This window comes from Episyrphus balteatus, chromosome 1 (assembly GCF_945859705.1).
Source record: "Episyrphus balteatus chromosome 1, idEpiBalt1.1, whole genome shotgun sequence".
NCBI classification, from domain to species: Eukaryota; Metazoa; Arthropoda; class Insecta; order Diptera; family Syrphidae; genus Episyrphus; species Episyrphus balteatus.
Window position 1 is genome coordinate 41795702 of NC_079134.1, and position 18254 is coordinate 41813955.

Consider the following 18254-nt stretch of genomic DNA (forward strand, 5'->3'; position numbering starts at 1 on the left):
ACTATTTTTTTTTTTTTTGTTTTTAAAACACATTTTCGAAAACGTGACATTGAATTTTTTTTAATTTTGGTTTTAGGTATTGATTTTAGGATGTTGTTAAGTATTTGGTACATAATGGCATACCATTTTTATTTTGAATTTTTTTTTTTCAAAAAATGTTTTAAGAAGGCATAAAAAAATTTGTTTTTTTAAACAACGGCTCTAACGAACTTAATTTTTTTTTTTTAAATGCATCTTAATAGAAGAAATTAAAGTGTTTACTTTTTTCGCAACTCAATTTAATTTAAAATCTAGTTTTATTTTTTCATTTGAATCAAGAATTATTTATTGTTTTTTTTTTTTCATATACATACCTAGCTACATTTACCTAGCAAATTTGTTATACAAAGTCTTAAAAATTTTAGCAACTTGAGTTCAAAGAGCAAGTTCGTGCCACACAATCGTGCATTTTTTTTTTCTGAAATTGTTCTGAATATTTAAATTTTCGAGATTTTTCCTTTAAAAGAAAGTTTTTGTTTTTCATACAAATCCAGGTTCCGCTAACTTGAATTCTTGTCTTCTAAAAAAAATCCAACTTTTTCAACACAAATTAGCAGAACATGGATTTGTATGAGAAATTTTTTGTTTGGAAAATCTTGAAAAATACTTCGGAAAAAAAATTATTCTAGAATTAATACAATTTTACAAAAAAAAATATATTTTTTTTATGTCCTCGTAATTCATAAATGAAAATATCATCATTTTTGTTATGAACCCTAGCAATTTCTACTAGACTGTAGGTTTTCTTTGTTGAAAATAAAAAAAAATACCAAAATCAAAATTAAATGTTTAAAGAATCCAATTTAAAAATCAATTTAGGAATGCAATTTTTTTTTTTTACTTTTTTTTGGATTAAAAAAATTGAAGTGTTTCTATACCTAACCTTTATCTAAAATCCTCTCTAGCTTGGTATCAATTAGGTCGCAGAGTGTTTTTTTTTTTTGTGAGTTATGTCGCATCGCTGATTTATTTCATAGAAAAAGATTACTCCAGTCAAAGCGTCATTTGACCTTGCGATGAGAGGCACTGTCTGTTTTTATTTCATGGATCGATGGGGGTATATTTAAAAGGCTTAAACCCCATTTCTCACCACCTGATCATTCTTTTTAGCGGAGTTATTCACAAAAATGCATTTTTTGGGATATTTTACTTCTAAGCTAATATCTTTGCTCCAGATTATCGTAGACCAAAAAATAAACATACATTCTCTTCCTTATAATATTTTCTATCGTTGTATGTAATTTCATTGTATTTGAGTGAGTAAATATAAAATGGCAGCCATTTAAAGTCAAATTCTTGTTGTTAAAAAACACATTTTTGTCATTATTTCGAAAAAAGCTTATATTATGATTGACATTTTTCTAACCTATTTTGTAGCCCTGTTCATGTCCTGCATTTTACAGAAAAAATGAGCTCTTTATCACCAAAGATGGCCGAGCTATTGATAAATGAACGCATGCAAAACCGGTGCGAAAACACCCAAAAATATCGTTTTTTGGGAATAACTCGACTTCAGAATGTCCTACGGCAAAAAATAAAGCAATGAATTGTTCGTTACAACATTTTCTATCAATTTAGTGCACAATCTTTTTGTTGAAACAAATAAAAAATAAGTAATATTAAGTCAAAGTCGTTTTTTTGTTTAGCAAACTCTTGCCTTATTATTTTGCAAACGGTGCGAATATTGGCTAAGAAAATAAAATATTATTGTAGTCCTTTAAATTATCTACATTTAAAAAAAAAATTTAGCTTTCTACGACCCACGGGAGCCGAGTTATTATAATTTTAAGAAAGCATTAATCCGTACGAAAATTCAAAAAAATTTCCCTTGTTTATGATTCGAATACTAGTTCTCAGTGAGAGGGTTGTTTTCATTGTTTCTTGTTATAAGAGAATTTGTCTTATGTTTTTTCGTTGGTCATTTGGACCTTTTTTAAAAAATTAATTTCTCGGCTCGTGTGGGTCGTAGAGAGCTAATTTTTTTTTTAAATTGTAGATAATTTAAAGGACTACAATAATATTTTATTTTCTTAGCCAATACTCGCACCGTTTGCAAAATAATAAGGCAAGAGTTTGCTAAACAAAAAAACGACTTTGACTTAATATTACTTATTTTTTATTTGTTTCAACAAAAAGATTGTGCACTAAATTGATAGAAAATGTTGTAACGAACAATTCATTGCTTTATTTTTTGCCGTAGGACATTCTGAAGTCGAGTTATTCCCAAAAAACGATATTTTTGGGTGTTTTCGCACCGGTTTTGCATGCGTTCATTTATCAATAGCTCGGCCATCTTTGGTGATAAAGAGCTCATTTTTTCTGTAAAATGCAGGACATGAACAGGGCTACAAAATAGGTTAGAAAAATGTCAATCATAATATAAGCTTTTTTCGAAATAATGACAAAAATGTGTTTTTTAACAACAAGAATTTGACTTTAAATGGTTGCCATTTTATATTTACTCACTCAAATACAATGAAATTACATACAACGATAGAAAATATTATAAGGAAGAGAATGTATGTTTATTTTTTGGTCTGCGATAATCTGGAGCAAAGATATTAGCTTAGAAGTAAAATATCCTAAAAAATGCATTTTTGTGAATAACTCCGCTAAAAAGAATGATCAGGTGGTGAGAAATTGGGTTTAAGTCTTTTAAATATACCCCCATCGATCCATGAAATAAAAACAGACAGTGCCTCTCATCGCAAGGTGAGACCCTTTTTTCCGACGCTTTGACTGGAGTAGATGCATAATAGGATTTATTAAATCATCGCGAGCTCTTCTATCGAATTAGTTGTTGTAACACAAAACAACCTCATACAAAATCAATCCGCATGTACCATTTTATATCTATAACACGAAAGTGAGAGATGTGTGATGTGAGTTTAATTGAATCCTATTCAATCAATGCACTTGCACACTTTGATTGCAAGTATATCTAGTATATTGCTTGATTCTCATACAAATTAAATTTGAATCTAGTCAAAATGCAAAATGTTGTAGTTGCTATAGTTGTTCTGTGTTGCAAGTTTTCAATGCTAACAACTGAATTGGAAAAGATTTACTCAAATCCATCACCATCACTCTGGGTCATATAGATTGTTTAGTGTGATGCATCTCCATTTATAACACATAAAATTGAAATTGATACACATTCATTCTAACATTTTCAATGGATTTATTTTATAAAAAAAAATATATTGTACGTGTGTGTTTTCTTTTGTATTTCGTTTAGTTCTATGAAATCTGAATTATTGAATTGATTGTAAAATTGTATACAGATATCGCAATGTGCAAGCAGCTCAATTAGGAAATTTAATGGTTTCGCCTTGATAACCTTAAAAATTAATAGATTTGAAAAATAGGTTCTTTATACTTGGTTCTTATAACTTGAACTTGATTTTGCTAAAAGTTTGCGAAGAACTTACAATTAAATATAAAGCAGTTTTATCAATATTTTCCACAATTTGCAGACTTGCAAGAAAGCTTGCGAACATTATGGAATACATTGTTGAAACTGCTAGATAATTGTAACTTCTTCGCAAAATTTTTGCAAAGCTTAAACTTGCACTAAGACATTTCAATATTTGACTTGCTTTTTTTTAATTTTCAAATTTGTTTGAAAGATATTTACGTTTGCAAAACCAGATATCAAAAATAGGAATGCTTTGCATATTCTGCAACAAAAATTTTTTTTCTTCTTTTCGAAGGAATAATGCGCAAGATTTAGGACAAAGATCACAAACTGAATTTTTGCATTCAAATTATGCGAAAGCAATCAACAGAGCTAGATGTAAATGTTCGCAAGTACTTCCTTCTTTAGCCAATTTTTTTCCAATAAAAATGTTCGAAAATCTGAGAGAAGTTTGAATAAGGTATGTGGTTCGCACATACTTTTACAAGCCATGTGGCTTCTTTGCAAATACTTTGAAAGGTTGCTAGAACTAACAATTACATATGTAGCAGTTTTAATAATATTTTCCATAATGTTCGCAAACTTGAAGATTTGCAAACGTTTTGAAATATATTGTTAAAACTGCTACATAATTGTGGTTTCTTCGCAAACTATTTGCAAAACCCAAAATTGTCTTAAAAGTTATTTAATTTGCTTTACTTTTTTTCTTAAAAACTTTTAAATTTCTTCAAAGATATTTGCATTACGCAATAACGTATAAGAGTTATCTGCTTATTACTTGAAATTTATTATGAACAGACAGCGCACCTAAACGATCGGAACTACCAGAGCGTGAAGTTATTGTTCGCAAATATTTCCTTCTTTAGCAAAACTTTTTTCATATTGTTACAACGTTCGAAAATCTGAGGCTAGTTTGCATATCTTTGCAAACCATATCACTTCTTAGCAAACATTGCGAAATTCAATAATTAACAGTTTCAACAATATTTTCCATGTTCGCAATGTTGAAGACTTTAAACAAGCTTGTGAAAATGTTCTTAAAACTGTAAACTGTATAACTGTAAGTTGTTGCAAAATTTTTAGCTAAACTCGAAATTCTTCTTCTTTTCAATTTTCAAACTTTTTTTAGGTATTTGCGCTTCGCAAAGGAAATTTTCCGAACCTAATGTTATATGCTTACCCGTTACTTATACTTAAAACAAAAAAAAATTAACTATTACCCAAAATTTGCGATGTTTTGCATAGTCTCCGTTGAGACTATTAGTTTGCTAGTTTTAGACATTTTGCGAGCTAGCCAGGACGAATTATTAGAATAAGCAGAACTTGAAGTAAATGTTCGCAAATATTTTCTGTCTTAGCAAAACTTTTCTTATGAAAGCTTTTAAAGATCTAAGACTAGTTTGAATAAAAAATAAATATACATTTGCACACTGCGCAAGGTTGCTATTTGCAACAAGTAACAGTGTTAACGTTATTTTTCAAAATGTTCCCAAGCTGAGCGAGTGCAAACAAATTTGCGAATATGATGTTAAAACTGCTACACAATTGTGAGCAAAAGTTTTGCAAAACCCAAACTTATGCTAGACATATTGTTTCTTCCTTTGCTTTTTTTTTGCTTATTACTTATAATTTTAAAGTGAACATTTTTACAAGTCTCTAAAATGTTTGATGCTTTGCGTAGTCTTCATCGAGAATTTTCGTGTTCCTTAAATAACCTGCAAGTCTTAGGACAGAGATCACAAACTGAGTTCTTATATTAAAATTTTGCGAGCGCTTCGCACCCCATGTGGCCTTTTCGCAAACATTGCGCAAGCTTTCTAATTGAATGCATTTTAAAATTTTCGTTCGAAAGTCTAAGAAAACAATCTTAACTATCTTTACTTCCGAGCTCCGATACTGAGATATACCTTTTCTTCCATTTTAGATCACAAGAATACATCATCCGTATCTTATCTAAATAATTGACTATCAACTATGTGCGACTACCGTTGCATTAATATCTAATAATCACACTCCATATATAAGCACATTTAACTATCAACAAACACGAGCGGTATACGATATAGAAGATTTTCTAGACTGGAATAGAAATGTTAACGCAATTTCGGAATCAGCAGCCAGAATAATTACAAATTGCATGCAAAATTTACTGCAAAATTTCTAAAAAGAAGAGAAAGATTATAGAGTACAAACCTACAAACTATTATAAGTGAGTGAGTTGGAACAATAATTTGTAATGCACAAGTGCATCGCCAGAGATTTCAATGTTGCCCTTTGTGGTTCATGGAAAAACTGATATCGTAGTTTAGAATAAAGTATTTTTTTTTTTTTTTGTAAAATATGATTTTTGCATTGCTTTTGTTTATTATTATTTTTAGCATGGTTGAGTTTTTGTTACTGTATATGGATGACTGATAATAAAAACACAATGACGTTGAAAAAAAAAAAATTAATGCAATAGCACGATGCAAAAAAATGCATAATATGTAACTGTATAAAATTTGTTTTGAAATAATTTGCAACATGTGATTGACTTTTGAAGCATAACAAATTGTCAAGGTTTTTAATATTATTAAATGACAACATGAGTGAGAAAAAACAAAACCAAAAAAATATAAAGGTTCGTGACGGTAACTTTGTGTAAAAATGATATTTCACATATTGTTCATTAGACCGGAAAATTCGTACAAAATGCAGTATGATGTCGAATTTTTCCAGTTCAATATACAATATAATGTGAAATATCATTTGTTTTTTTTTTACAATTTGTTGAGTCAAGAAGACTTAGCTATAGTGTTACTTCTCACTAATATTTTGTTTTTCTATTTTTATTTCTATTTTAGACACGAAGGTGGCTTTCCATTTTATTAATGATCAGTAGCAAGCTGATCAGCCATTCCAAGTGATCTGTCTTGCTCACTCTAGCAAAGGGTAAGTATCTAAGTATATCTAGAAGGTTTTGAACACAAAATTTTGACTGGAGCGTTGTGCGTCATTCGCTTAGCTTGGTGTACAGTGCCCACATGCATTTTCTGACGTTCAGTGACTCAGTTCTTTTATTCTTAGGTCCTTTGCACGGTGCACAAATTAACTGTGAGTACAGTATAAGAATCCAATTGCTGCACCATCGATCGTCAAAAAACGCATTTGTAGAAGTCTTAAGCCCGGGACTTACTTGCATTGCGTGGTAAAGCTGCCGGCAATGTCCAGATAGATGTAACAGCTCAAGCCGTGTCGGAATGGTCTTTGAAAACCTGGAAGTTTTTTTTCTCGCAAGAAAGACGTGCGATGCTGCAACGGCACCGCCCGTCTGTATACTCAATTAAACTTTTAGTAAAAAAAAAAAGACCAAATTTGGTGCGTCATTGAATGTAAAAAAAAATGCATGTGTGCACCAGGCCTTAAATTCCAAAAATCTGTGGTTTCCTTTATTACTTCGCATGAACGAGATTCATGTGATTATAATTGCTTCTAAAGCCTGTCCCCCACATGAAATGACAAACTATCTAGTATTCAGTAAATTAATAAAATTCACGATTTGATCGTACGAACATCCTCTAAGAGTTCAAGATGCTACAATTTCTAAAACAAAAAAAAAAATAATAAAAATTTATTTCAAAAAAAAAAAAACAAAAACAAATAAAATTAAGCTCCAAAAAAAAACTTCAATTTTTTGAAAAAAAAAAAGTCAAAATCAGTCAAGCAGTTTTTAAAAACATATATTTTTCATCAAAATAGTCGATAATTCAAAGAAAATAATGCGTTTTTAATAACTTACAAAGAAGGAAATGAAAATGGTTGAAACTAAATTATTAAAATTCACCAATGTAAAAAAACTAAATATATTTTTAAATAATAAAAAATAATCAAAATAAAATTGGTATGCCATTTTGTATTATGTTAATAAACAACTTAATCAAAATTATTTCAAACAAAATCATTGAGGAGTAAAAATTTGAAAAAAAAAAATATGTGAAATACAAATTTCTTCAAATTTTGGATTTTTGACCATGCATTTGCTTCAATATTATATTATGTAAAATAGCTAATGTATGGTCAAATAGAAAATTGTAAGAAATCCGATTTATATTTAAAACAAAAATATTTGATGCACACAAATTTGCATTTTTTTTGTTTTTCAATGCAGAAAACTTTATTTAAAATATTTAAACATTTTTTTTAATGCAAAATATTTATCTTTAAAAAACAAATTTATTTTCAATTCAAGTATTTTTTTTACATTTTTGCAAAAATATAAAAAAAAATTAAATAAAAATATTGCAATAAAAATATTTTTTATTGAAAAATATTTTTAGTTGTATTTAATATTTTTTTTTTTTTTTTCTATTCAAAAATTGAAAATTGCTCTTTATATGCAATAAATATTTTTTTAAATTGATATTTTTACAACTGAAAAAACTGTTTTTGTTTTCCTAGACAATTCTAAATAAATTGCACGACTGGGGTCGCACGTACTTGCTCTTATGCTTAAAGTAACTCTAATGTTCAAGCGTTTTATTCAAGAAATTTAAATTTTGATATTTTGAAGAAATTTCATAAATAGTGTAAAAAAATAAAATCTGTTTTTATAATTAATAAAACACCGTTTTAAATGATCTTATACAAAAAACAAAGTATGCCATTTTATTTCTTGTATAAAAAGGTATTTTTAGAAAAAAAAATTTCGAAAATCGTTGGAGTCGTTTTTTAAAAAAATAATTTTTTATATATAAAAATTTTCTAACATTTTTCAAAAAAAAAGTTGGTATGTCATTTTGAAGAAATAATTAATTTACACAAAAAAACAAGATTTCAAAATTTTTCGTGAACCCGTTTTCAAAAAATTGATTTTTTGAAAAAAAAAATTGAAATATTTTTTAAAAATCCAAAAATGTGTTTTTTGAAAATTTTCTTTAATTTTAATATTATTTTCTACTTAAACACTTTTGTATACAAAATTTCTTTGAAATCGGGTGAGTCTTGTACGAGATATTTAGAAACCAAAAAAACCGTTCTATGGCAAGTACCGTTTATAACGGTACAAAAAAATATTTTTTTTATTTCAAAAGTTGGCTTTTATATGTAATACTACACACAAAAATTTTAATCAATATCGTTAGAGCCGTTTTTGAAAAAAATTAACTTTTGTATTTCCGTTATATGGCAGGTACCGTTAGTTTTGGTCATAAAAATAAAATTTTAATTTACCCTCTAGGGAATCACCCAAAACTGCTAAATACCAAGTTTGAATAAAATCACTTCACTCGTTTAGGATCCAGTTCCAGATAGAGACAGACAGACAGAGAGAATTGCCGGACCCACTTTTTGGCATTCTCCATCATCGTAATGTCACGTAAAATTGTTATCTCGAGTTCGATTTTTTTTACGAATCCCAAACTTGCCCTATAGTACCTATATCGCAAGTAAAAAATTACTCAATACAAATTACTTGATACAATCACAAAATTTGTAAAAGAATAGACAGCTTTTTCTTTTCATATGCCACTCTTATCTACTTTTTCCACCCAAAGCATTGTACAAAAAGCTACTACCTACTCGAAAATGGTACATTAAATCAAATTCGAAGTACGCACCGATAATGTTGTTAAAAAAAAATAGGAATAAGAAAATACTCAAGCTCAGTTCAAAATTTCAAAATGTTCTTGGAAGAAAGATACAAAAATTCAACGGATCCAATTTGTCTATAAGAATCAAATTTGTTCTCAGATGCTCTTTAGATCAAAAACATGTTTCTCCTAGTCAAACGTATCTTTCAAATCTGCAGAGCCATTTATTAAAATTGAAGTATTGTGTATTGTGAAAAAAAATTTAATGAAATAGATACCGAATGAAATAAGAAAGCTAAAATTGGAACAGCACCAGGATTAGACTAAATTCGAATTCATATAAAAGGTAACCAAAGGTACCTTATATCATTTACGAACATTTATGAAAGCTTGTGAATAGGTTAGCTTAAAAAGCAGATCGATGTAAATGCTAATTCAACGGATTCCAAACTACTATACACTGCAGACCAGATATCAAGATTTTTTGCCTTAAAATCAATGATAAACCGTTTTTCAAATTACAAGTTATTTTTATTTAAAACAAATGTTCAGTTAATTCTTCTAAACCCAAAATGTTCAAAACAATTCCAAAAACCTAAAATATAAAATTCTAAAAAAACATAAATCCAAATATTTTATATAATTCACCAAAAATAATAGATTTTGGTTAGAGTTTGCCCACCAAACATATGCTTTTTCCATTAATTTTTGATTTTATAGAAAACTCTCATATCCCTTCTATATAAGCATATCAATTTAAATAAAAACCCGCAGCACAATGAAATTTTATAGTCATTCATAACGAAAATTTCCGGCGTGGTTTTTCAGCTTTTATGGTTTCTATTTATTCGAAATCGTGGTACACACACGATATTAAAAGCCTTTGTGTTATTAAAACCTTTTTACCAAAACTTTATGCATATTATATTTGGGCAAATCTGTATATATTATGTCTGCATGCGGCCCCCTTTCACTTTAAGTCACAATACAATTGATTATAAATTTGTCGAAAGTCTAGAATGTAGAGTTGCAAATTATGACTTTATTCTACCAGAAGGTGGTCTTAGTACTTTCTAATACTTTCTAGTACTTTCTAATACTTTTATGAATTTAGACCTCAAAAACAAACCTTGAAAATTTGATGCATTGTTTAAAGTCATAATTACAGAGTGTCAATGGTCAAGGCCTTTTTTAGAGCTAACACAATCCCCCAGACTATTTATGCTAGCGTGCATTTGATTACGTAACCCCAAAAACGATCAGATCTATTTTACGAGTATCTACTATGACAACGCCACCGCCGCAGCGCAGCGTGTGCTCTATACGACACGGACAATCGTCCAACCGACCGACCAACCGACACGAGACGTACTTTGTACTTTTTTGGTTGCGGCACCGCATAGGAATAGAGGAAACCAAATATAATCAAAGCACCTTTCACCAAACGCTTTTTCACTAAATTGGGTTTGGAAAAGGCACCAAGCTGATGATGGTGTGCCACAGAGTAATTTGGTGACTGGTGGAATATAGCGACACATCATTGTGTGTCGACTTGGGCTGTGTGTTTTTGGAACTTTGTTGAATCTAAAACTTTCAAGTTATGTATTGATTGCCTGCAGATTCAATTAAATGACAGATTTTTTTTTCTGTGCCAAACTTGGACTAGAAGGCTTGGTCTTGCTTTGGTACCAATTTCCTATCGAATGATTTCAAGCAAATATTCTGTTGAGTCAGTCACCAGTGAACAACAACTGCGAACCAAATATTTAACAAAAAAACAATTTACTATCACAAACGAGAGTTGCTTATTTTTTTTTTTTTTGAACAAACAAAAAGTCCTTTCAACAGTTTTCAAGTTTTTTAAGGTTTTTTATTTCCTCGTTTCTGATAAAAAAAAGTACATAGTTTGTGCAAAAGAAGCAGAAAAAACCTCATTAAAATTATTATAGTTTCGTGTATATTTGTCCCCACACTTCTAGTTGGTACACATTCTTTTTTGATACCTACCCTACCCATTCAAGCTTTTACCCCAGACCCAGAGCAGTGAGTAGTCCAGTTCAGGATTCAGACCGACCTCCCATACGCTAGAGCGTTAATTTTTAGGGTGAGGCGTTCTCATTAAAAAATAATATGGTCTGTGAGTTTGACAGCTTTAATGTTTTCATAAAAAAAAAAAAAAAAACTTGTCATCATCATCGTCAACGTTGTAAATGAACACGATGAATGATGATGATGAATACCAACGTAACATACTCTCTTGTTTTGGGTTTTTGAAGAATGCTGTTGGTGTTTCTGATGATGATGATGATGGCTCTCCGGGTATGTTACAGTGATTTTTTTGAAATTAAATTTCAAAAGAATTGATATAAGAACAAATTAAATTTTGTCATTTTTTTTTTATTTAATACACACAAAAGAAGAGAAAAAAAAAGTTACTTTTAGAATAATAGGTAAATCATTACATATAAATTTTTTTTCTTTTTCTCCATTCATCATTATATAGCAACTAATTAAAAAAATAAAACATTTATATACGAAATGACAAAAGAGTGTAGAAAACAAAGAAATGCGTTCATTGTTTATGTAGACAATGACAATGACAATGTTGGAAAATTAAAAAAAAAAAAATAAGTACACCCATCACCACCCAACACCTATTTTTTTAATGTAAAGTAAAAAAAAAATAAGGTAATTAGTCTCGGGACATTAAAAAAAAAAACAGGACCTGTTGGAGTTTTCATATTCCACCAAATAAAGTTGAGTAAAAAATTCTGGCTAAATATTTATTTTTCAGTAAAATATGTGGTTTAAAAAGGTTCCCGATTGAATTTAAAAAAAAGAAATCGAAATTGCAATTTTATTAAGCATTTTATGAATTCCAGAAATTAAAAAAATATATCGTTGTTGATAAACAAAGATGAAACCACATGCAAATTTAAATTGGATGACGAATTTGAAAGATGAATGCGGGTTTACATTCGTTCTTGTTGATTCTCAGAATTTCAAGTGGAATGAAGTTGAATTTCTCATATTTCAGAAATTCAATATTAAAATCTGGTTAATTTAAAATAAAATATATTTAAGTAAAATATTTATTTGTGTAATAAAAGTGATAAATCACTTAATATGTTGGTTTGCAAGCTGTTACTAACAACCCAATTACGTATGATCGGTTCGTTTATATTTTGTCACCAGTAGTTGTTAGGTCGAACTCCACAATATGCCAAAGGTAAACTAAGGTTATATTGTTTAAGTCTTTAAATATTCAATCAATGTCAATTATATTAAAAATTAAGCCAACAATTAAATTAGAGAAATATCTTAAAGGGTCACTGTGGTGTATGTGTAACTTTTTGTTGTTGTATTTAAAAAATTAAATGCAAATTAAAAGTGTTCATAATCTCATAAACTCATACTTATAGAATCTGTGATAGTCTAAGAGCCAATTATGAAAATGTTTAAGTATAAACATATAAGTCAAATGGAACAAAATGGAATAAAAGATATGGTAGAATTTGTTTTAATATTCTGTGAATGAAATGAAATGGAATAACAGATTTGGTAGAATCTGTTATGCAAACCATTTTCTTCAATTATTGGGAAACTATCGCTTCGAAATGCAACATGAAAAAAATGTTAAAGAAATTTCCGACACTTTTGTATATTGACAGTTATTTACAGAATAGGTAAAATTATATCTACGAGTTAAAATTTTGCCAATTGAAAACTTAGTGACATGCAATTAATACAATTAAGTAAAATTTAAAATATTAAAAATTAAGAATTTTTTTCAAAAGAAAGTTGTGATAGTTTTCAAATGCAATTTTTCAAAATACATCCTCGACATGCGTTAAGAAAAATTTTCAATTTAAAGACAAAGCTAAGAACACCTTAAAAAGAGGAATCATGCTGTTAATACTATTCAGGTGGAGATGGGATATTGGAGGGGAACCATTCTCTAGTTCATTGACATTGATGATGAGATTGTCGAGGCAAATTGGTCGTTTAATATGACTGACGATTTTGTTACCCGTCAAAATTTTATGAAATACAAAAATGTCAGCCATTTAGGGCTTGGTATGTAGCGTTATTTTGCGACTCTCCAGAGGGGTTTTTGGAATTAATTTTTTTGGACCAAAAATAAGGGTACTTGTCATATACCGATTTTAGTAAAATTAAAATATCTCGAAAACGGCTTCAACGATTTTGTTTAAAAAATTCAAATGTAAGTTTTAAGCTAAGGTCTATCTTTTAATGAAAAAAAATTGTTTTGAAAATCATTATTAACGGTACCTGCAATAGAACCGTCGTTTTTTTCAAATCTGATTATCTCCGAAACTGCTTATTCGATTTCAACGAAACTTTTTGTGAAGAATCATTAAATGCTAAATTTTATATAATTTAAATATAAACCAAAATTAAAATTTTCAAAAAAAAATAATTTTTGGATTTTTAAAAAAATTTTGAAAATTTTTTTTTGAAAAATCAAATTTTCGAAAACGGGACATAGAATTTTTTTGAAATTTTGTTTGAAGATGTTGATTAGTGATTTCTACAAAATGGCATACCAATTTTTATTTTAAAATTTTTTTTCCAAAAAATTATTTATACAAAATTAGTTTTTGAAAAAAAAACGGCTCTAACGATTTTGAAAAATTTTTTTCTAAAAATGCATCTTAATATATCAATCAAAACTGCATACTTGTTTTGGAGGGCAATTTGATTTCAGATTTTATTTTATTTTTTTAACGAATTTTATTTTTTTTTTCCAAATTTTTTATATAAAAAGTCTTAAAAATTTAAGCAACTTTAACTCTAAGAGTTTAGATTTTGTTTAGTTTTGGCTACAATCTGGCAACTAAGACAAAAATGATATTCTCATGCCTAAGTTAGGGGTACAATTAAAATTTTTTGTAAAGTTTTTTTGATTCGAAATTGTTTGTATATCAACAATAAATATATTGATTTGTACGAGAGAAAAGCTATAACCCTATAATATTTCTCAACTTTAAATGATGAATGGTCTATTTTCACCTATTTTCACAAAAAAAATTTTTGGCTAGAAATTAGAACCTTATTTTGTTATAAGAATGTTTTCGTCTGGTTTTTACAGGATGATAATTTTACTAATATTATATTATATTTAAAAAAAATACAACTCAATCAGCATAATGCTCGACGAAAAATCACTTCTAGCTTTTTACTTCTCTGAATGTTTTAATAAAAAAAGTCAGTCAGTGGCGATATTGTGTTTCAGGATCCTATTCAAACATACAGTTTTTTTTTTCTTTCAGAACTAAAAAAAATCAAACGTATCTTGTTAAAAAACAATATCTATTCTCTAATAAGCAAAGTTTTTGCAAAAATTCAACCTTAAACTAGATAACTAGTTATAAGATAGCTAAAATTTGAGAATAAATTTTTTTAAGTGGGCCTTTGTTAAGGTGTTAAGTCTCTGAAATGGTAGAATAAGATTGAAGTTTCAATTTTGTTTTGCAAATCTGGATTTTATCTTTTCGAAAAAGTGAATCGGTGATTGTTAAAACAACATAAGTGACAAATTTTTTGAAACCACTTTTATAACTGTTTTGCATTGCTTATGGGTAGAGCTAGCGTTGAGAGCAAAACCAACATGATTTTATATTTGGATCATATAAAATTTCGAGGTTAAAATACGCATTTAGTGCTAAAACAACATATCTCTTCTGCCAATTTTGAAATTGAGTGTTAAAACACCTTAAGTACTTCATATTAATTTGTTTTTTTACATTCAACGCTGGAAAAATGAAGTAAGTAAACTGTTGTTTCTTACAGTTTTTCGATGATTTAGTGTCAGTCAGTTGTTCGCGGTCATTCGAATGGAATTGCATCTTTCAAAATGTTCTTGTTAATAAGTTAAATTGGTACCAAATGAAAAAACCTATATCTTAGGAAAAAGTTTTTGAATTTTTCTCTGCATTTGGATTAAGAATGTAAGATATTGCAATATTAGTATTGGTAATGCATCTTGCAATGTGTGAATATTGAATTGAATTTTTATTTTGAATATAAAATATGATGCTCTGTTATTTTCCCTGAGCCATTAACTTCGACATTTTGTTCTAGAGTTTTCAAGCTATTAATACTAGCAAAGAATTGAAAATGCAAACTTAAAAAAAAAAATTCGTAAATCTTGTCTTAAAGGCTTCTAGTTTGGGATCTATTGGGTTGATATTCAAAATCAAGGTTTTTAAACTCAGGGAAAATTACAAACCATCATATTTATCACTTCAAATAAACATTAAAATTACATCAATGACACAATCAATAAAAAGTGTTAAATGCAAAAACGCATTTTATACTATTTTGAAGTACCTACGTCACAAGGATAAAACTTTTGCACAATATTAGTAAGACTTAACTATGTCAAAAAATAACAAATTCATTGCTGGCCGTGGAACGTCAACTTTCGCCTATTTGTTTAGTGTTCTTTTTTTTTTAATGTATGTATTAATAAAATTGCTGAATTATGATGGTCTTTTATTCATTTCCATTAAATTTGCTAATACTTTGGATTTAAAATGAGTGTCAAAACAACATTATTTCCAAGTAATTAAGTGGTTTTGACTCCCAACAAAACGTTGGATGTTAAAACAACATATAAAAAATATTTATTTTTTGTTAAATCTTCTTTGATAAAGATATTTTTTTTAAACTTTTAGTTAGTTTCAACTCCCAACAAGGTCTCTAAACCGAATTTAAAGCTAAAGTTGTCAATGCGGCCGCGTCGTCAAAAGTACAGAGTTTTTTGTCTCTACTGAATAAAAATAAAAATGTTACTTATGTTGTTTTAACAATCACCGATTCAAGTAATGTTGCAATAACTTCATCAATTAGAGCAAATATATTATTTTTTCATTAAAAAAATGATATTATTTTTCAGAAAAAGGTTCTGAAGAACCATGTTTTTTTCATGAGAAAACATATTCACTTGTTCACCTTCTTTCTCTAAGTTTCTTCTTCTAAAAACTTGTTTATTTTGTATTAATGTCTAACACCCTTAAGCCAAGTTAATTTATTTTATTGTAAATGAATTTCTTCTATTTCTAGAAAATGCTCTCTGCACAGAATTTAAAATAATAATCTCTTAAAACAAACAAAAAGTCAAAACAATTAATTTCAGAACAAAAAAATAATACAATAATTTTCATTGTCAAAAATTATCACGAACCAAAATGTTAGATACCTGCATATACAATGCCTTCTGCAAAGATTTACTTCCTCTGCAGAGAGTAAATAAACCGCACTCTGCTAGAATACAAGTATCTTTCTATATCTCTGTGTCCATAATAATAACACAAAAGGAAGCCATAAAATAACTCACGTAACAGCAAAACACGTCCCAGGATTATACTACAATAAACTTATAAAACAATGTTATCTCTAAAAAATAAAAACATATACAGATTGAGTAAAAGAGAGGGAGAGAGAAAAAAAGAATAAAAGAGAGAAATGAAAAAAAAAATCCTAGAAGACAAGACAAATTGGCGAGAAATAACTACCTTTATCTTATATTGCCTGTTTAAATAGACTTTAAAGTCAATGCCCTCAAAAAAGACTCATCTGCACTATGCAACTAGACATCAAACGAAGGACTGACTTAAGAGCTGCAAAACATAATAAAGCTCTTCGTGATTTAATATGTTTTTTTGTAGATTTTTTTTTATCAGGAATTTTTTCTAATTTTTTTTTTTTTTCTTATCAAAAAGTAAGTTAGTTATGCTTATCTAAGATGAAAGCAACCTTTAGTTTCCACCTTTTACAGAAATAAATTATCACTGATTTAAGATAAAAAGATGATAATTCTATTTGTTTGACACACAACAGCTGTCATAATATCATTTATAATCATAATAAAAAAGAATAAAAGTGTAAACAGGCCATCAAAAGTCGTTCGTTTTACTCACCTTGCCAGTACTCGATTGGAGATAATAGACCATTACGAACATCCAGATGACAGTAACGAATGCAATTAATTTGACGTTTCGTCGCATTTTGTTTTGTTGTTGATTTCTAGCACAATGAAAATGATGATAAGAACGAAAATCACTTTTTTCTATTTATTTATAATTATTTGCTCTCAATTTTTTATTCAAGAGCAAAAAAAACAACAACTTTTTTTTGTTTGCACTCTTCACTGATCTATAATTGCACTTTTCCCTTAGAAACGATTCAATGATGAGCTAATAGATTATTTATTTTATTTTTTTTTTTTTTATTTAATATTTCAATAAAAGAAATTTAGCACAACTTTTGTAAACCATTAAAAATAAGTATAAACAAAAAAATCAATTGAAAATGCGTGGGTGTAGGTTAAAGAAGTGTAAACAAACAGCACCAAAATCAATAAAATTTATTTGCACGAAATTTGTTTAAATATAACTTCCCCAATTTTTCAAAGAAATTGCCCGCAAAAATCGGTTTTTATTCAGTGATTTTTCCTTTTTCAAAGAATACACTTTTCACCACTTTAAAATGGCTTAAATGGCTTAAATGGTTTAAATTCTAAAATAAAAATTGATTGATTTCCGTTCGGAAAGAATTCACCAAAAAAGAGCAAACGTCCGTCCGGATCCGGTCAACAAACAACGAGTCAATTGGCCGAAAAGGTTTTTTCTGTGTGTGTTAATAATACCACCATCAACTACTCTCTACCTTTTCTCATCTGCTAAAGAAGACGACAAACCTAAGAAGACTGATATAAACTGTCTACGAATCAGCTAGCGATAGCGAACGTATAATCCAACGCCAGCCGCTCGATCTGGCTGAAAGTTTGCAACTGAAGAACTGTGAAACAAAACACACAAAATGTTGACGGAGTATAATGGAATTTGTGTTGGGTATATTTTGTTAAGGTTTGTTGTAAAGAGAACTTGGGTGCCAACCAACATCAGTCCCCCATATTAGCCCCCAACCAAAGCAAAAAGAGCCAACAAAATGCATGTTAAGCAAGCAATTGGGATATTATACGGGAATTGTGGGATGATGGCTATAAAAATCGCATGTGGCGCCTCATTTTTATATACCAATAAAATTGTGTGAGATTGGGGTTTGGGGGTAATGGGGAACTCAATTTAAGAGAAAGATAAAAAATAACAGATATCAAATCGAAAGAGAAAATTTGTGTTTATCAATGAATTGGAGAGTTTTGTTTACTTTTTACTACGAGGAATATATTTTTTGTAGCATGA

At 28.7% G+C, this 18254-nt stretch overlaps 1 protein-coding gene across 1 annotated transcript in view; it reads right to left on the minus strand.

Moving 5' to 3' along the window:
* Positions 1 to 17931, minus strand: part of LOC129921319 (polypeptide N-acetylgalactosaminyltransferase 2) — a 189792-nt gene extending 171861 nt beyond the window's left edge. The window contains exon 1 of the mRNA XM_056003113.1: positions 16971 to 17931. Coding sequence (XP_055859088.1) covers positions 16971 to 17057 — 87 coding nt within the window. The 5' untranslated portion in view covers positions 17058 to 17931. The remainder of the gene's footprint in view (positions 1 to 16970) is intronic.
* Positions 17932 to 18254: the final 323 nt, after the last annotated feature.